The sequence below is a fragment of the Pangasianodon hypophthalmus genome, chromosome 19 (genome assembly GCF_027358585.1).
Source record: "Pangasianodon hypophthalmus isolate fPanHyp1 chromosome 19, fPanHyp1.pri, whole genome shotgun sequence".
Lineage (NCBI taxonomy): Eukaryota > Metazoa > Chordata > Actinopteri > Siluriformes > Pangasiidae > Pangasianodon > Pangasianodon hypophthalmus.
This window is the reverse complement of record NC_069728.1, coordinates 18,177,942-18,198,789: the sequence shown is the minus strand read 5'-3', so window position 1 is coordinate 18,198,789 and position 20,848 is coordinate 18,177,942. Positions and strand designations below refer to the sequence as shown.

The window sequence follows — 20,848 nt, the reverse complement described above, 5'->3', positions numbered from 1 at the left end:
TATTCAGATTCCTGAAAGCAATCGTAGGCAAAGGTGCACTTTAAAAGAAAGCTTTAATTAGAAATAGTTATATACACACACAAACTGTAGAATTAAATTAAACTTTATACAAATATTAAAATACTATCTTCACACCCACTGCAATGTACAGAGAAAAAAAAAACAATTGAAAAGGGTAAGATGAGATGGGTAACACCATTCAATGGTGTCAAGGATTTCTGTTTTTTTTTTTTTTTTAAAGTACAACAACCAAAAGAACAGAAAGTACAACTTTAGACCTGCAGCGAACTTCAGATATCAAAGTCACTGATTTAAAAAAAAAAAAAAAGCTTTGGGCAAGAAAACAGCATCTGAAAAATAAAGAACAAAGAACCCGACACCCTCTGAAAAAGCCGTAAGACTGTTAATGCATAGGAAATAAAACATAAAGGCTGTAAGGAAAACTGAAGACGAATCAACACCGTGATGGAAGAAACATGATTACAAAAATAATGAAATGTACAAGTCTTATTAAGGCGAAAGCTCGGCTCTGTCTTCTTTCCATTTTGCAAAGGGGAAAAAAAAATAAAAATAAAAAAAAATAAAAAGGATGTCTGACCACACAAACCTGACTCTCACTTTTCTGAAATCAGGTAAGCCAAAATATGAGGACAAGCAATGATGGATCTGTCCGTTATCAACTTGTCCAATGATCAGTAAGTAGTTACTGTGCAATTAAATGTACATGCAAAAATGCACATACATGACCAAGAGCTGCTTTTAGCTGGTTGAAAGAGAAAAAAGGAAAAAAAAAAAAAGCTTACTTTTAGAGGGATTTGTTCAGGGGTGGACAAATCATAAATTTAATAGCAATGACAGCACATAAAGTCTAATTAAGTGTAATTTAACTCAAAAGCGTGACGATATAATTACGTGTGTTGATACAGACGATGGAAAAGAAGCAATTTTATGTAGCTTTAGTTTTTAATCCTCTCCTGATCATGTCTTTGGCTAACATTTATGATGCAGTATTCTGTCATCGCATGTAAAAAGACGTTATTTAATCTAGCTAGCGTCTTCGTTTTCACTTGATGACTGCGCATTATTATTATTATTTTTTTTTTTGCACTCCACTGTTTTCTGCTCCGTTGTCCTTGTTTCTACATTCTGGAAATATTGTCTAGCATCCACTCAAGCTAATTATCGTGCATAGTAAAAAAAAATAGCTCCTATCAATAGTCACTGGGTTTGTGCGTAGTGCAGCAGGTGACGAGATTCGGAAAAGAGTAGCGTTGAGTTGCTTTTGATCCAACTGGAACGTGTTGCGTTTAAATAAAAATAACAATGAAATGAACGATGAAACATAATAATGTTTTCTTTTGCAGAAGGCAGACGTAATAAGCTCCATATTTTAATTTCGGTCAAAAATACACCAAAAGATCATTCTCTAATCACTGGACCCCCCCCTTGAATTATTCCTCGTCAGGGTTTCAGGTTTGGGAAGTAGAATTTTTCTGCTTTTTTAGGATTTTGTAATAAAAAAAAAGAACCCTGAAAGCTTGGCACCTAAACTAGTGATCTGTCCACCCCTTCACATGAGTGTTGCTAAATTCAGCTTTCTTTCTGGCGTAATCTTGTTTATTTAGTACACCTCATACACACACAGCTGGACAAACAGAACGACCCAAAGACATTTGTTCTATGATATGATGTGATGTGATAATCTCTCAACTGAATTTTTAACTCAGATTTTACCGGGAGGTCAAATAACAATCCTACGCTGAGTTAAAATTAGAAGTAAAAAAAAAAAAAAAAAAAAAAAGGTGACACATTTGAGCCCTCTTCATTCAGTCAAACGTGTAAAGCCAAAACACACACACACACACACTCACACTCTCTCACACACACACAGTTTGCAGCGAACAGAAAGGCAAGCATGTCTTTGAATACAGTACTATGTAAACCAGTTCATCCCTGTATCTCGCTCGTCCATCCTGTGCAGCATGCGTGTTCTCGTGTGCACTAGTTTGGGGGGGAAAAAAAAATTGAGATGCACAGATCATGCAGCATTTAAAAAAAACAAACAAACAAAAAAAACAACAGAAAAAAACGACCTGATTTAGTAAACCTCAGGGGTGAGAGGTCACAGTCACTGATCGACCAAAGGTTCATCGTTTACACAGAAACTGACTGAATGCATTCATAATTCGCGAAAGCTGTGTGAAGATGAAGGCTTTATGAGTGCAACTGCTTGTTTGTTAGTGCGCCGCTGGGGAAAAGGTGGCGTTTATAAACGTGTTATTCAGCCCGTATGTATGCGTTATACATAATCCTGTATATTCTATAGCATCTGTGCAGTCGTTTGAGGGAGAAGGTGGGAGCGTGTGGAGCATGATGGCGGTGTTTTACAGTGAGGCGAGGATGAGCGATTACACGGTGCAGCTCGGAGAGTTGGTAGAGAGTTGAAGGGGCGGTCAATCGAGAGGCATTTGGTTACTCCTGCATTCTGTACGGCAGCAATGGGGGAAGGGTTTGGTAAAAAGCTTAAGGAGCCACAGTCCTGGTCATCATCCACAGACAGGAGGACGCTGCGTGTGCTCTCAGGCCTCCTTCAGCAGAGGAATATCTGTTAAACAGGGAACAAAATAAACCGTCACAAAGTCAAAGTAGTAGACTCTTCGATAGACAAACGCTGTTTAAGTCAGGAATAAAACACTCCGTGTTGTGCTGTTTTAGGAAAATAATCAACGACAGAATGGCATGATGATGCGCAGTTACTGTCATCGCCCTGATGTCCCGTGACAGCACGCTTACAAAGTGTTTCGTTCCTCTTATAGCACAGCAATTCTTACAATTTTAATGAACGAAAGAACATGTCATGTTTTATCTGTTTATAGTTACAATTAATGACTGTGAAACAAGTTAGTTCCTGTTATCGCTTACGCTATAGCAGCTATAAACAATCATTCCCTCACCAGCCTTTCTTTATTTCTCTCTTTTAAAGTTAAAAAAAAAACAACCCGGAGCTTGTCATGTTTCTGAGAAACCACCAAGCGTAAACTCCTCTGTCCTGAAGATGTCAGAAGGTTACAGTTTTAACTCTGACTTACGAAGCGCTGACACTGGAGACTCCTTCCATAAACGTTAAAGAAACGTCGCCTTACTTTACACACACAACTACACAAAATTTTTTTAAAACCCGCCCCCAAAAATCAGACACTGTTTAGAGTGAAAGATTATAAACAAAGAAGAATTTTGTCTTTTAAGTGATTAGAACGAATGAATCATGCCCAATTTGGTCTACAAAGGTTAGATCAGAAAATAAAACGAGACGCTATTTTGACAATAAAACACAATTTAGCACAAGAGGGCGCTACTTTATCACGATAAGTGATTATTTTGCGTGTGAACGCAAATCACTGTTCATTTGTGAACACTTAAAGACAAAACACTCAGGAAGCTCTACCTCTGACATCCTTCGGACAGTAAACAATTTGAAAAAGTTACATATAAAATAGTATTATCGGTAGAGTTTTATAATAAATTTCGTATTAAATCGATTCTTCATTAGCATGGTATGGATGCATTCATTTCTAGAAATAGTAAATTTTGCTTGTAGGAAAAACAAAATGCATCAGAGGAAAGAAAGCAAGTTAAAAAAAAAAAACATAAGAGTTAAAGGTTGAGTGAGTGTTTACAGCGTACCGTCTCCATATTCCTCTACGGAGGTGAGTGAGAGCAGGCTGTGCTGGTCGCTGCTCGTGCTGCTCGGCCTACGCGCTGCCGCCGCTGCCGCCCCGCGCTGCTCCGACACCCAGGTGGAGGAGGAGGAGGAGGAGGAGGACGGAGAGGAGGAGGAGGAGGGGTCCTGGTGAACGAGCACGGTCTCGGAGTGACAGGAGCGTGCGGAGGCGGAGGCGGAGGTGGAGGTGGAGGGGAGGCTGTGCTCAGGTCGGGAGTGGCTGAGCTCTGAAGCGGGAGGCTCCGTCTGCGGCCCCTCGGAGAGCACGATGTTTACGCGGGACTCTGGGGGAGGAGCCGCTGCGCCGCCGCTGCCGTAAACCGCCTCCTCGTAGGAAGGAAGAGACACCTGAACTCCCTCTACGACGATGGAGGCGGCCTGGCCACATACGCCCTGCTCACGTCTACAGCAAGACAACGGGGAAAAAAAAAGGAGTGTGAAAAGTAGAGTACAGAGAATAAACCGTGCAGTCAAAGTAGTAGACTCTTCGATAGACAAACGCTGTTTAAGTCAGGAATAAAACACTCCGTGTTGTGCTGTTTTAGGAAAATAATCAACGACAGAATGGCGTGATGATGCGCAGTTACTGTCATCGCCCTGATGTCCCGTGACAGCACGCTTACAAAGTGTTTCGTTCCTCTTATAGCACAGCAATTCTTACAATTTTAATGAACGAAAGAACATGTCATGTTTTATCCGTTTATAGTTACAATTAAAGACAAGACAGCGGGGAAAAAAAAAGGAGTGTGAAAAGTAGAGAATAAACCGTGCAGCAGATCACACCAAGCTGTTATATATTAAAGGAATATTTAATCCACCCTGAAACATATTAAATATGTTTATACTCAAACATATATGTGATGTATTGTGTATATATCTGTGATGTATTGAGTGATTCTGCTGTTAATTTGTTGGATGATGTCGCATTTTTCTTATTTCTGTGAAAAGTTAGTGGTTGTGTGTCATGATGATATCACAGGGCGACACTTTTATTGCTAATAGGATAAAAAAATTAATGATTTTAAAGATAAGTAACTATCCATAGCTAACAGGTTTCGCTATTAGCTCCTAAAAAGAAGACTAAAGCACTAAAGCGCTGCTGCGTTGCTCTCTTTATACAAAGTGAAAACAGACTCACATTAAAATATAATGCTGATAAAGATTAATATGCAAGCTTGGGCAGATTTTTTTTTTTTTTTATTTCAAGAACAACAATGTCCTGTTTTACTTCCGTGTAGTGAGATGTAATGTCTGTGTGATGTCTTGTTTTTGTAAATGTACAACAGTCAGTTTTAAATGTGGTTTATAATTAAATTGTTCCGACTGTTTAATCAAAAAGATTATTATATTTTTTAAGAGACAGAAAGCAAAGGAGTGAGAGTAACATGTTTGGAAAAACCTAGCTTAAACAGTGCTAATAATTAACTTTAAAGAGGGGTTAATACAAGAAATTGTGTAACATTAAAAAAAATTAAAATTATTGACAGCACAAAGAAGGACGTTTTACTAAAAAATGGCCACCAGGTGGTGCTACACATCATCTCAGCTCGCTACTGAGCTGATCTTTCAGTAAATCTCTGGCTTATCTGTGTTATCACGGTGACGTAAAGGTGTGTAACTTGTCTGAAACCGTGTTAGAGGATAGAGGAGGTCAGTGTCGGACCTGCTGTGATGGAAGGATTTGAGTTTGGGCTGCAGCAGGACGAAAAGGACGACCAGCAGCAGGATGAGGGCCACAGAGCTGGCAGTGGAGGCCATGATAGAAAGAGCTGGCATACCCAGAGAAGAGCGCTCTTCCTTCCCTGTGAGGAAAACACACACACACACACACACACACACACACACACACACACACTAATGAAACAAACAGCAGGAGGAAATAAAGAGTCCACACACAGTGCACTTACAATTAGGGCTTGTCTGACCAAACAGCAAATTTTCATTATATTTACATATTCAAATGTTTAAAAAAATTTGAATGTTGAAGATCCAAACTCAACTTTTCAGCCAAATGAGCTTCTATGCTTGATGTAGAGGGAAAAATAGCGTTACAATCATGCCATTAGACATTTTAATTTTTTTTTTTTTTTTTAAATGTGCATCGTTCCAGCCGGAATTAAATTTCCTGGTTTATGAAAATAAATTTCAGACTTTCACGCAAATTTCGTGTCTGAAATTTAAAATGGTGTTCGCGTATACTCAATCTCTAAAAAGATTTCAGTCTGTCTATTAATTCACAATTTTTAGATTCACTTTCAAAATTACATCCCGGGAACTTGCAGGCAAAAATTATAATTTCGCTTTGATTCAAACTTCATAAAAAAAATAAATGTATAGGAGTCTATTTTAAATATACTTTAAATTCACATATTTATTAAATTAATATAAATAACAAATTTTAATATAAATAATAATTTTCTAAATAACAGAACAAAACAAGGCAGGATGTGCACTATGAAAAAAAAGTATCAAATTGTAGTCAAATCGTATGAGATGTTACATAATACTGTTATCTATAACCTATGTAGTGAGCGCGTATAGTGAACAGGAAGCCATTTTGTGTAAAAGGGGATTAGAAATGATTGATTACTGCTGACGTTAATCATATAATAACCAATTAAAACAGAAAAGCAGGACAGTAAACAGGACTTCCTAAATGACACCCACGACAGACCGTTTTTGTGTGTGTGTGTGTGTGTGTGTGTGTGTTGCAGGATTATTTACCTTGTCCCAGGTGACAGATGATGGGCGCTGCTGAGTCCCAGTCTCCGTTCCTGCATGTGTGGTACCTGTATCCTTTCAGCGTGTAGCCTTCATCACAGAAATACTCGATCACTGTGCCTTCAGTCAGTCTGGGGCAGGGTGAGGGGTGGCACATGTAGCCCCCATTCTCCGGCTCACTGGGGGGACGACACACTGCGCAACACACACAATAACACACAAATAATCCATGAATAATCCATGAATAATAATAATAATAATAATAATAATAATAATAATAATAAAACATGCAGCTAAAAGTATAAAGCATCAGGATAGAAAGACAAAATACAGAAATTAAACTGTATTAGAAATAATAAATATATTGTAAAAAATTAAATGGTTTAAATCAAACAGTATAACAGAATGAAACTTTTTTTTTTATAACAAATAATTAATTAAATAAATATAAAATAAATAAAATGTGAGCATAAAATAAGTAACAGATAAGCAATTAAGAGAAAATATTAATAATAAATCGAATAAAGCAGGAAACTGTACCACTGAAAAGAAGAAAAACATAAAAAAATGAATTATATAATAATATTTTAAAAGTGTGTACATCCTGGACTTAATTAATATTATATTAATAACAAAAAATATCAATCTGATATATTTAGCCAACGGTTACCACAGAGTTTAAGCCAAATGGTCCACGCTGCAACGATGTCCAAACCTCGCCAGCGTGTGTGTGTGTGTGTGTGTGTGTGTGTGTGTGTGTAAAACTCACCGTCGTTTTTGAGGCAGTGCGGTGGGACGGAGGACCAGTGACCCGGTGCGATGCACGTGATGACGCTCTCGCCGCTCAGTGTGTATCCTGAATCACAGCTGTACTGCAGCACTGTGCCTACGGAGAAGGAGCCGCGGTTGGTCTCTGTGAGGTTTCCTCGGCCATACAGCACTGCTGAGGGCCTGGAGCAACCTGTCGAGTCAACGAGGAGAAGAGGGAATGAGTTACTACCATATACAACACACACACACACACACACACACACACACACACACACACACAGACCAGACAGTGTGCGCTATATTAATCTCTGATATCATATCAGTTAAAGACAACGAAGCGTAAATTATAAAACATTTTTCCATTTAGAAATGAACACACACATGTAGCGCACAGTACAGCGTGAATCATACATCAGTTTACCAAAACTGCCTCAATCCTGGCTACTGAAGCGTTAACATTTCAGTACTGCTGATTAATATTTAATACCATCATGTACGGAAGGTGCTGTTATAGAGAAATAATCAACGACGGGGTGGTGTGATGTGAAGTGTGAAGTGGAGTTACTGTCACCAGCCTGACGGTGATTAATTTTCTACAGCACATCCTTAAACGCTTTATTCTTCTTATACCACAGCAATTAACCAACTACAAATACTTTTTTAACTGTTTATAGTTACAGTGAATATCTTCTGTCCTGAAGACTTTCCTGAGGCAGAAACGCTTTTACAAACTGTTACAAAGCGCTGACACTGGAGACTCCTTCCTTAAATGTGAAACAAACTTTTTTGGAGTCTTCTTACAAAAAAAAAAAAAAAATCACCATATCAATGATTCCACACCTTTATTTCTCTAAATATAAATAAATGTATTTCTCCTGAGTCACCATACGCTGCCTCTAAGTCCTGTTCGGAAAGTTCGTGCGTATGAGTTTCGGAGGTTGTGATTATTACGCGGTGTGTGTTGAAGTGGTTTTGTTTGGGGTGAAAAATGAACATCGTGAGAGTTATTTTTTGGTATTATCAATGACCAGAAGTTTAACATGCAAACATTGTTTAATACTGCAGTGGCATTCGAGTGCGCTCGCCTCGTAATTACGATATTTCCGATAGAACGTGCAGGTAGAAATAGTTTATGCTAGCGACACTCTGCAGAAGGCAATCGTCTTCCTGTAGTCGTGGAAACCACCTGGAGCACTCGCATGCGATGGCCAATACGAACGCGAAGGAGTGTGTGCAAGTTTGTGTGCGAAGAATCAACAGACTCAAAAACAGTTTTTATGCAAGAGCCATCGTGGCACTAAACATGAACACTTGAACTTGAACAGCAATAACTGTGCAATAATGTGGGGCATTGTAAATAAGGACGTGTATTTTGGATGTGGATGTTTATTATCTGTGTATTTTAAGCTGTGGGTGTATTTTTAGCTTAGTTTTATAGTGTTTTAGGCTGCATTTTATTTATTTTTATTTATTTTTAACAGTATTTTTAAGCTATTTTGCACTATTTGCACCGGCTAAGGATAGCCATCCAATTTCGTTGTACTGTACATGTGCATTACAATAACAAAGGTCTATCTAAAGACGGTTTCGTCTTTACATTCCCCTCGAAGATGTCATCTCAGCATTAAGTACGTTGAAGCCTTAAGACTCCACTAAAGATATCTTTAATCTCCCGTTTCATTACGCCCCGAATCTGAGACGAGAGCAGCGGACTGTGTCGTCCTCTGAGCCCCACATTTCACCAAAAGGCTTTTGTGCTCTCGTTTGCATCCAGCTAATAAAGTCATGCTTAAAAAGAGAGCTCTTAATGCCTCCAGATGGAGGTCTGCATTTTATCGTCCTCATCAGGCATCACAGCAGTGTCCGAGATCACAGCGTTAATGTAATTCATCATTATTACAGTGTTAATTATGATAACACCAAAGTACATGCAGAGCACCACAACTGAACAGGTCATATGTGTGTGTGTGTGTGTGTGTGTGTGTGTGAGATTTCATAAAACTGGAATTTGAAGCTCTTTCTCTTCTCAACTTTGTTCCAACATTCCATGAGTCACTCAAACCGAAAAGAAACACGTGATGAAAAGAATCGCAGAACTGCGGAAGGATACAAATTCAGGCCAGCTGCTGAAACATGTCTGGACAGGTCGAGCAGAAACTTCACTGCTTCTAAAGGAGACAATGGTACGCTTATTAAATGGGATGGGAGAACTGGCATGCCAACAAAAGATGAAGAGGCAAAAAAGATGGCATGTACATGTGATCATGTGCGGAACTGGCACTGCACAATTATCGAGCACAAACCAGCTTGACCTGTACAGCCATCACTATAAAGATGAGGGAAATATTTTGTTTAAAAGACAGATCAGGAGACATGCAAGTGCCGCTGATGTTTGATTCCAGATAATGACAAAGTGATAGATATAATTCAATTATTTACTTATACTGTCATGTTATTATTTATTTATTAATTATTTAGCAAAAGCCGTATTATCCGCCCTCTCTAATTTACATGCACAGGTTTGTTCACTAACTAAAAAGTCTAAGGGGGTTTTAAAAAAGTTGTATACTGATGCTTTGACAACATTAAAAGTTTTCTCCTAGAATACTTTTGCTATCTGGCGAATATTCATGATAGTTCATGATGTATTCACCTTCTGGAAATGAGTTGTTATAGATTTAAAAGAAGAGAAGTGGTGCTTTATTTACTGTTGATGCTGTGAGCGGCTATGTTGGATTAGCATCATGTGCTGAACTTGGGATTGAGGACACTTGAGTGAGATTTGTTTTGTTTTGTTTTGTTTTTTCCTAGTCGGAGGTCAGAGTTTCCAAGTTACAAGCTGCATTAAACTAAAAACCAAAAAAAAATACACTCAACTCCGAAGTCCTACTCAGAACCTCAAACACATTAGGAGTTCTTTACTGTTAAATGAGTTATACTATACTATATGCATCACTATTCACACTTAACAGGCTAGCTTGTCGCAAACAAAAGACGAACATGGAGGCGTCCATGCTTTTGCAGCTTTGTAGCTCAAATGCATGAAGGTTGAAAATGGCGTCATTCCAAGTTCCTACTTCTGAGCCATGCACTTTTAGCTCACATTCAAGTGTGATGGCTGTGTTCATACCTCTGCTCAAACAAACTGCACTTTACCGAGGATGTTTGATTCAAACACACCAAATATTGCATGTGTGAAACTCACCCAAGACACAGACACAAACATTTTCCACACTAAATGACGTCTGCCAAATGCCATAAATGTTTAATGGAGATTGTATAAAATGGGAGTGACACACACATTTATCACACAACCCTGGAACTACCAACATCATCTTTTCCTCCTTGCTCCAAAGTGAATTCATGTTTGATAATTGACAAAAAAAAAACACCAATTCAGTCCCGAGTGGAGTGGAGCAGACTGACCTGCATATCGGTGAATCTGTGAATTCTTTGAAACTCAATATGTTTGCTGCAACAGATGGAAAACAAATGGCTTTGGGTAATCATATTCATACGGAACGCTTGCAACCTCGCTCTTATTTCCTTCTTGGTTGCGATAAGTGGGTGTGGTCTGCATTGTAAAGATGCCTTATGTCCTTCACGTGTTCTGAGAAAGAATGAGTCCCTGCCTACACTAGGAATTTTCTACGGAAAAATTCAGTGCTAGGGTGTTCCTTCATGGGACAGGCGATGACTTCTGGAAAACGATGCTTTCAGGCCCTTCTGTGATTACAGCCACACCCCTGAGTACAGCTTAGAGCTGTGATTGGACAGTGATTGCATTTCAGTTTGGCACGACTGCAACACACTGATGAAATTATATTCACTTCTGACCCAAAGTCACTGATTGTTTTTACTCAAGAGATGACGAGATGTAAGAGTGATGCAGTGAAGGCTTTGCTTTTCAGTGCGGTATGTTTTCTGCATGTCAGTAATGAAAAGCATTATAGCTCACTTTTTTTTCCCCCCATTGCATTTTGTTCTGGCACGCAAACTTCAAAATGTTCCAGTGAACACACAATGAATGTAGAGTTTATCTGAAGAGTTTATTTGAATTCAAAGCACCCTGAAATATTTACCCTCACATGTTTTACTTTTAGTCGCTTACCATATGTCTATAGAAACAAGCGCTTCCTAATAGTTTTGGTGAAATAATTATTGATTCTTAATTCATGTCACAGGAAAAGTGGCAAGTCGACCGACTCTGCTTACGATTTTTCCAACTCGCTAACATGGCCGTCGCTAAATCATCAGGAAAAAGGTGTAAATTAAATAACTAGTACATTAAACTGTGACGTGAAAACATTTTATGTGATTTATGAAGTACAAAAGAGAATGCTTGCTTGTCTGTTGGAAGCATAAAATTCACATAAATTTTATACCTAATTAATATTCGAATGCATTTGAATGCTAAATGTATGAAGCAGTTTTCCTGAAACACTGACACTGGGCCTCATTTATCAGTCTTTTATTGTGTGTAGTTGTGCTGTGTGTAAATATTTGCGTAAGTTGTGTCTATACAACCCGTTTGCGTAAACTAAAACGAACAAAAATTTTTCAGCGGATTTCACAAAAGCTGATTTTCTTCGTACTTGCACTTGTTGATTAAAGCACAAAGCATGTCCTGACAGAGCTCATGTGCATGTAGTGACGCCCACAAAACTCCATAAAAGGTAAATTGCACAGACACCTGGGAGCACAAAATGAACAATCAGGGTAAAGGCTGAATTCCATTAATAATATTTAATAATATATAATATTAACATTAATAATAATAAACAAGCGCTAAATTCTCAGTCAGCTGAAGCGTTTGTTTACCGTTTACGGCTCTGCGCAGACGGAGCGGCTCGTCTTCCATTTATACACCGTCATTTCTTTTGTCATAACTGAATGATTAGTTTTATTTGTCTTAATTTATGGGTTTGTGTTGGCTCGCTTTCTTTCGTTTTTATGTTGTATAATTAAAGCCAATAAAATGAAACAGCCGGTTTTCACTAAACGCTCTCGATGGAGCTCTTAGTCCCTGACCTAGTGAACTAACATGAGGATGTGTTTTTGATCGAGACGCCAAAGCTCTTCTATAAGTCGCTCTGGATAAGGGCGTCTGCTAAACGCTGTAAACGTAATAACAATAATTTATAACAGTTTAATAGTTAGTAATCCATGCAGGTTGTATGATTTGAAGTCGATCAAGTCGAGGTTTACATTAGTTAGTCTTCTTATGCGTAAATTTACACACACTCAGGAGCACAAGTAGGATACGAACGTCTTTTCATGAATATCAAATTTTTTAAGTAAACGCTCGTAAGAACGCCTTACGCATAAATCCATTCATATACAGCTTGATAAATGTTTGTAAATCATCCTGACAGCTCACTCTCTGAAAAAAAAAACAGCACTAATCTGTATCTTTCCTTGTCACTGACTTAGCACCCGTATCTTCTGTACCTTTAATATGTATGTTTCACCTTTAAAATCATTTAAGGTACACAAATGGAACATAACACATTTTTTAGAGTAAAGCTTTAAAGCTATGCATCTTCATTGGTAAAAGATACAAAAGACAAGAACAGTGACAACGAATGGTAGAGTTTAGTACCCATCTTTTTCTGACAGTGAATCATAGAAAGGTACGAGAGTGAATGAGCAACACTACACAGATGTGTGTGTGTGTGTGTGTGTGTGTGTGGTCTGAAAGTACGCAATTTCTTCATTTTCTGGGAACCGTCTGGAGAAAGGCTGTCTGAAATACAGGGAAAAGGAGGATTTACAAGAAAACCAAAATAGTAATCACTGTAAAAGCTGATCACATTATACTGATCACTTCAGTCCAGAGGAGCTTAGCGAAGGCTAAACGCTGCTCCACATGCCTGGATTAGGACCTGATCCACAGACGGAGAACCAGTTCGCGGTTTTAAACTGAGCACTGCTTTGTTTTTTTTTGCCTGTGTGTGTTTTTCTGGGCCAGTCCTTTGAGCCTAATCCCAGCGGACAGGAAGAGAGAATATCTATCTTCTAGATATTACAGCCTGCTTTTTCACACCTATATCACGCACACACACACACACACACACACACACACAAAGACACACAGTCTGTTCAATTCACAGACTTTCCCAAACAAAAGGATTTCAGCGTGTGGGCTGCTCGAGCTCCCTGCTGATAGAGATATAGGGTGTAAATATGTTTCTGTGCTCAGGAAGTGCAAATAGGCCTCGAACACCGAACCGCGACGCAACACGACACGTCTCAAACTGCTGGCGGAGAGAAAAGAGCAGTGTGTGGTTTCCTGTGCGAGAGCAAGAGGAAAAGACGGGTCGCGGTGTTATTTCGCTACAACGTATAAAGTTTCTGCACTCTTTAACACACATAACACTTCTCCCACAGGGGACAGGCCAGCCGAGTCACAACGTGTGTGTGTGTGTGTGTGTGTGTAAGAGTGTGTAATGAGACAAACATCCAGATATAGATAGAAGGAAAGTAATAAAAATAAAATTAGAGTCATGTTTCATGTTTACATCTAGGAGTTAAAAAAGGGTGTGTAAGTAAAATTAAAACAAAAAAACTTTAGGTTTTTGCTGTGTCTAAAGACCGTTAAGTTCATGAGCTTAAGGTTAGATTGATGTTTAACGCAGCGTTAATTAGCTGGAGTAATAATTATGCTAATGGAAGGTCCTCACAAGGATAGTCAGACGTGTGTGTGTGTGTGTGTGTGTGTTAAGAGAAGGGAAAGAAGTGTACAGGCGTATCTGAGTGATGAAAATAGGAGTTCTGGGTAAACATAATGGCTGCTGGGAATTTTTTTTTTAAGAGAGTATGTCATTCCTGTTAAAAATATTAAGATTCTGGGAAGGGGGTTTGCTTCATTTCTGTTATTAATTACTGACTAACGCTATGACACTATCTTCTCTCGGAGTAAACGTACTTTACACCACGGTGCAGCTGAATTCTGGATCCTGATTAGTCAGAAGGTGTTGAGTAATTCTCTACAACAGCAGCTCTGACAAGAGTGCAGATACAAATCACAGGTTTACGCATATTAATGTGCTCAATTTAATACGTCATCGTTTCTATAGCAACAGCTCATTCACCGTTACTATAGTTGTTAGTTAACAAAAAAAAAAAAAAAAAAACTTGTGAATATGGTGAAGTTCACGTGTGTGGCATTTACGGAACGAGTCTCCAGTGTCAGTGTTTTTGTAAAAGTTTTCAGACGCCTTCAGGACGGAGGAGTTTTTACGCTTTCCGGTTTCTCGGTAACATGAAAACCTGCGTGTTTTTTTTTTTCTTTTCATTTCAGAAGAGAGGGGGAAAAAAAAAAAGAGAGAGGCTGGTGAAGTAGTGACTGTTTATAGCTCAGAAACTTGTTTCATGGACGTTCCACAACATTAAATGTACCTATAAATGGATAAAAAGCATTCAGTAACATTAATATTTGGCAAACTGCTGCGGTATATGAAGCATAAAACACTACAGAACAGCTGTTATATGAAAATAATCGACTCTGCGGCAGTAACAGGAACTCCACTTCACCTTCCACTGTCCTGCACTTGATTATTTTCCTACAGCGGAAGTCCCCGAAGTGATTTTTTTCTCCTTTCTTATGTACAATGGCACGACACCTATTTTGCTCTGTTACATTTTCAGTGTTTATTTGAAAACATCATTCTGCTTATTAACCTGACAGTCAACACTTTAGAGTCCTGAACCATGAAGGTCTGGTAAATCTAAGGGGAAGAAAAAAACAAAAAAACAAACAAAAAAAAAAAAACAGACAACATTGACACTAGACAGGAAATAAACATGTGCAATATGCATCATGGGAACTTTTGGTGTGGGGAAATTTCAAAAGAGGTTTCATTTCCTGTGGCATGATTAGTAAAAGTTGCTTAGTGCATGCCGCAGACACGCTAACACGGTACATAAAAAAAAATAAATACTGTAATAGAGCTGATAAATGTATGGGGAGAAAGTCATATCGTCTGCTACGGCCAATCACAGGCATTTATGAAAATGATTTAGCTGAAGGCAGCTGATCGGATCAGAGACTAGCTACTGTACATGCTTCGAGAGATTGGTCTGGTTTTCGCAGACTTTCATACAGACTTTTCGATGACAACATTACATGACGTAAACAGATGAATGAACAGATGAGTATGGGTTTATTCCCTATGAGTCAGATAGAAAATGATGTTTCATCATGAGGTTCAGAGGTCAGCGTCGAAAGTGATCGTGTGAGGCAGCTCATTTATGTATCAAAACACAAGCTCTCGTCTTATTCAAAGCCGAAACCTAGAGACGGCATGATACCACCTTTTCTTTCCCCGACACTGAAACCTTAAGTATCAGCATCATGTGTGTGTGTTTTTTTTTTTTTAAACTGAAGAGCAGAAATAAACAAATACACAACTACAAACAGGACTTGGACAAAATCCCAGCTTTCAAGCAAAAATCACTTACATTACAAATGTAATAAATATAATAAAGTATATAATCAATCCTAACACAAAATACACTCAGGTCTCCTTACATTCCAATAAAAAAAATCTTTCCCAAACCCAATTCCAATCTTTTCCATTTTGTTACAGGATCGGATGAATCTCTCCGATATCCGATCCACCTTTTTTGCTGGTATCGGCTTCATACGGATCCTGGGTGTCAGGTCGCTTTCCGTCGCTATGGTAAAACGGTTTTGTGTTAAAAGGTAAGCGTACAGGTCACTATACACTCACACCAGGTGTTGACCTTTGCAGGAATTGTAGGGAATTTTATGTAAATGGATCATCAGACTGAATTTTAGTTCACTACCCTGATATAATCTATCGAAAACCACTTCAGAGACGAGTGTCAGAAGTCAGAATCAGAGCTCTCTCTCTCTCTCTCTCTCTCTCTCTCTCACACACACACACACACACACACACACACACACACACACACACACACACACACAGATTATCCTGTGAATAGTGCTGGACTGGAGGCTTGTGCTAGGAATGTTGGGTAGGAGGCAGGTTTCCACATGCACTCATCATCTCCAAAGGGAGAACAAATCTCAGTCAGAGCTTAACACACACTCGCACGCACGCTCGCTTGCTCACTCACTCTCTCACACACACACACACAGACACACACACACACACACACACACACACACGGACAGACGTGGCTGTCAGAAAGGAACGAGCCCTGGCAGAAACTCTGGCACAGTCCCACGCTACTGACTCACTCGCTCGGCTCTCCAACCCAGAACATCAGCGCTGTGTAGGCAACGCGGCTACACACAGGGCCGATTCAGGATCAGCACCACGTAAACAAAAACACACACACACACACACACACACACACAACCTGAAAACATTTAACTCAGCACCACCACTGAGTCAGGATACAGGAGTTTCTGCAGATTATTCGGCTAATCCTGTAAGCTCTGCTATAGCCTGGAGATTTGAAAACCAAAAATGATCACCAAAATGAGTAAAAATAAATATTTATTTTGTTCAACGTTGAAATCTTGATCATTTATCACGAGTCTACAAAACACGACTAATCCGAATCTTACAGAAGGAAATCCTAGGAATCAATCCTGCACAGGGAACACGGAGCCAGTGCTAAATAAATAATATAAACAAATAATTTTAAAGTATTTTGGGGAGTGTTTTTGTTTGTGTGTGTGTGTGTGTGTGTGTGTGTTAGCTGGCTCAGATATCCAAAGTACACTGTGCGTCTGCAACAATCCAGCTTTGTCCTCAATCTGAAGAAAAGATTTTTGCTTTGATAACACTTCGTTGCACCAAACTGTGGTTCTCTGGTTTACATTTCTGTGCTGAAGCGTGTGTGTGTGTGTGTGTGTGTGTGTGTATGTGTGTGTGTGTGTGTGTGTGTGTCATGATGCTGACTGGTTGAGGCTGCGAGGCGAGGCGTGTCCCGTCACGCACCTCTAAACGTTGTGACGAAACGTTTTCCGTAGGTTTCGTGAAGAGTTTCAGAGTCATGTTGCCCACATACGAGAATTATATGGTGAGCTAAAGGAAATATTTTCCTGACATTAAGTATTTATAAAATAAAATAATCTTTTATGTTAAAGGTCTTGAACATGAAAGGTAGGGAAACATATCGTAAAACCTGTCTGAAACAACTGTTCCCTGGTCGATTTTAATACCTAACAGCACAGTATCGATGATTTACAACCCGGAAGAAATAGTACTCCTCGGCGTCTTCATTTTCTGCCCCCTAGTGGACACGTTCATGTTACGTGCAGGTATGAAGGTAGAGAGCTAATGCTGCGCTCGACTCAACTCCGAAGTGGGAAGTCAGGATCATTTACGACCTCTGTGGGAAAAACACGGACGCCTCCATGTTCGTCTTTTGTTAGCAACGCTCTAGCTAGCTAACACCTTCCTGACTTTCCGAGTTTCTTTGGTAGCAACAAGCTAGCCAGCTAACTGTGAGCAGTGAAGTATATTTTACTCAAAACAGCAAACTGTATAGTCAGTGTTACAGATTTAACAAGTGAACATGTCTGTATGGTGATTGATCTAAAGTCAAAACTTAAATATACTCAGATAAAGAAGTGCCGTGAGCAGCCATGTTGATTTGACGTCACTTCACTTCACTTCTGGGGAATTCCAAAGGAGGCGTGTTCTTTGTTTTTTCTTAGTCAGAGTTCGGAAAGTTACGAGCTTTAGTCGAATGCAGCGTTAAACTGGTAACTCAGAAAACATCTCCTCAACTCAAGAGGTTGCTTGCTTGCTAGATTTTCGATAACAAAAGGCAAACATGGAGGTGCTTGTGTTTTGATGTCCATATTTTCCCCCCCCACTTTGTAGCTCGAACATACGGACGTTGAAAATGACGTAATTGAACGCAGAATTAGCTATCTGCCTTTACACTTGCACCTAACGTGAACGTGTCCACTCGAGGGCAGAAAATATTAAACTAAATCCAAAAACTAAAACTAAAAAACTAAGTCTTGTTCTACACTACAGAATAGGGCCTTTCACACCGCTTTAGTTCCAGAACTAAATTTACAGGACTAAAGTCCTGGGCGATTTTGCGTGAACTATTTCGCAGTACCGTTTAAAGGGCTGCATTCGCACCGACAGCGGGCACTAGGAAGTGACGTAAGCCGGTCGACAGCGACGCCATTTGTGTGCAGCGTTCAACAACGGAAACAAAGAAGAACAACGTAAACAACCGGAGGATGGAGGACGCTGTGATCGGAGCTGTGTTTCTGTCGTGTCTCGCGTCCATCTATCGCTGTTCTCCATACTTGAGAAATAAAGTCGACACTACAGAATGTTTACACGGCGTTTTAAATCATGGCAGTGAGGGCGTTTTCCTACGCGTTTGGCCAATCAACGTCTACTTACGTCACGGATAGTACCAGTTGTTAGAGGTTAGACCCTGCTCCGGAGTAGGAGCTCATTTGGTTCTCGAAAAAGGCAGTCAGTACTAAAATCACACCCAGTTCCGGAGGTGCGAAAACGCCAAAAAGTGGGTAGTTCCACAATTAGTTCAGGTACTATGAAAAGGTTCCCGCAGTGCGAAAGGCCCTGATGAAGAAGCGGTTCACTAATTACTTACTTTCAGATTCTAAAACACAACGTAGTGACCATTTTGGTCTAGTTGTGTTCATACCTGCCCAAACTAACCAAACTTTACTAAGTGAGGAAAATATAACAAAAAGTTTAAGAAAATCCAACAAAGTAAAAATGATCTAACGTTAGACAAATATATTTAATTAAGTGAAGATCAATCATGATTAAATTATGATAAATTGTACAGCCATAATGTGGTATATAGACTTGTTCTAAAGGGGACACACACACACACACACACACAAACAAATCGGTATTGCTCTAAATGTGTCTCCAGTTCAGAGAGGCAGAACACACACACACACACACACACACTAACCCACGCGCCACATGCTCTTCATTAAGTCTTTTCAGTGCTCGGGGACGCCGGCTGACGCCCTTCAGCAGCACCGTTAGAATGAAAGAATGAAAGAATGGGAGGAGGGAGGAGAAATCTCGCACGTGTGCCCTTCAATCTGGAACAGGACTGGGGAAATCTCTATTGTTTCTCAAAAAGTGACAGATGGAAGTTGACACTGGTGTGGATCAGATGCCCTTTCACCCTGCAGGGACATCTGTGGGGCAGAAATACCTCCCTCTTGGTTTACACACACACACACACACACACACACACACACACACACACACACACACACAGAGAGAGAGAGAGAGAGAGAGGGGGTGGGCAAGATGTGAGAGGCAGCAAGAGTAGAGTAGCGCTTCTGTCCGTCAGTCTGTCTCGTGTCTTGTCCCTTTTCTGGAATGTGTTGTGGCTGCTGTTGAGGACAGAGCGGAGTTTGTTTGTAGGTAAACCCCACACACACACACACACACACACACACACACACACACACACACACACACACACAGCTGTGTTCGCCTTTACTCCGCAGCAGCTGCGTTCAGAGGTGTCGACACCCTGCACGCTCACGTCTGTTAGCGACTCCAGCCACAGAGACACGTGTTTAAAGCTGACGAAGCTATTCCTGACCTCACTGCGCGCGATCAAGCAGCAGACGTTATTCATCGCGGATCATACGGGCAGATGGACGGACAGCTGAAGGTACACACGGGATTAATACCAGGCATCATCGAGTCGAATTCTTACTGGACAAACGCATGTGCAGAAGGAGTGGAGTTAGAACCGAGAAAGGATCGTAACGTAAATAACGGCGATATCACAAAAACTTATAATCACAACACTTATAATGTATCAGGATTTCTGCTAAGGTTCTGCTAATAACCAGGGCAAACCCGGGTCGCTGTAGGGCTAGAGATGTTGTGTAACTTTTACGTAAAAATAAATAAATAAATAAATAAATAAATAATAATAATAAAACGCTCAGCGGTATGCGGTTCTCGGAAAATAATCAATGCCAGTGTGCTGCGATGAGATTTATTCCTCTTACACCACAGCAATTTGCCTACAATTACAATTTCTCACTTATTACTTATTAAAGACCGACACATTGTACTTTTTATCCGTTTGTAGTTACATGTAGTTAATGCTTTCGAATGAAACAAGTCAGTTCCTGTTCTCACTTACGCTACAGCAGCTAGAACAGCGTGTCACGTTACCGAGAAAGCGATAAACTCCTTTGTCATGACTGTTAAAAAGCACTGACACTGGAGACTCCTTCCGTAAACGTTAAATCAGCGTCTCAATATATCAATGATTAGATGTTTATTTTTTGTTGCTGGTGTTACACAACACATTTCTAAAATCTGTTTATTATTAGACAGATTGTGTTGATCGTCCGCTGTTCAAGTCCCTGTGGATGAGCTGTTGCTATAGAAACAATAAGGTATTAGAACGAGCGCATTAAATACAAACCGTCAGGGCTGCTCTTGTAGAAAACTAATCACCTTCTGACCAATTAGATTCGAGAACTGTGGCGTAAAAAAATGAAGGTATTTCACAAAGAAGAAGAAGGAGAGTTAATTACAATGAGTAATGAAGACGTTCTAAAACACGTGACACAGAAAGGTGTATTATAATCACGATACCAATACAACATCATCAGAGTTGTACATCGAATAAATACTTTTCACTAAG

General features: G+C 39.7%; 1 protein-coding gene across 2 annotated transcripts in view; it reads right to left on the bottom strand.

Annotated features, from left to right (window-relative positions):
• Window positions 1-34: 34 nt before the first annotated feature.
• The window catches only part of susd6 (sushi domain containing 6), a 42,795-nt gene continuing 21,981 nt past the window's right edge, over window positions 35-20,848 (bottom strand). For both annotated transcript variants that reach the window (XM_034313802.2, XM_026923311.3), the window contains 5 exons: window positions 7,212-7,403; window positions 6,446-6,637; window positions 5,385-5,523; window positions 3,685-4,124; window positions 35-2,605 (listed from right to left, as the gene is read on the bottom strand). In XM_034313802.2, coding sequence (XP_034169693.2) covers window positions 2,580-2,605; window positions 3,685-4,124; window positions 5,385-5,523; window positions 6,446-6,637; window positions 7,212-7,403 — 989 coding nt within the window. In that variant the 3' untranslated portion in view covers window positions 35-2,579. The remainder of the gene's footprint in view (window positions 2,606-3,684; window positions 4,125-5,384; window positions 5,524-6,445; window positions 6,638-7,211; window positions 7,404-20,848) is intronic.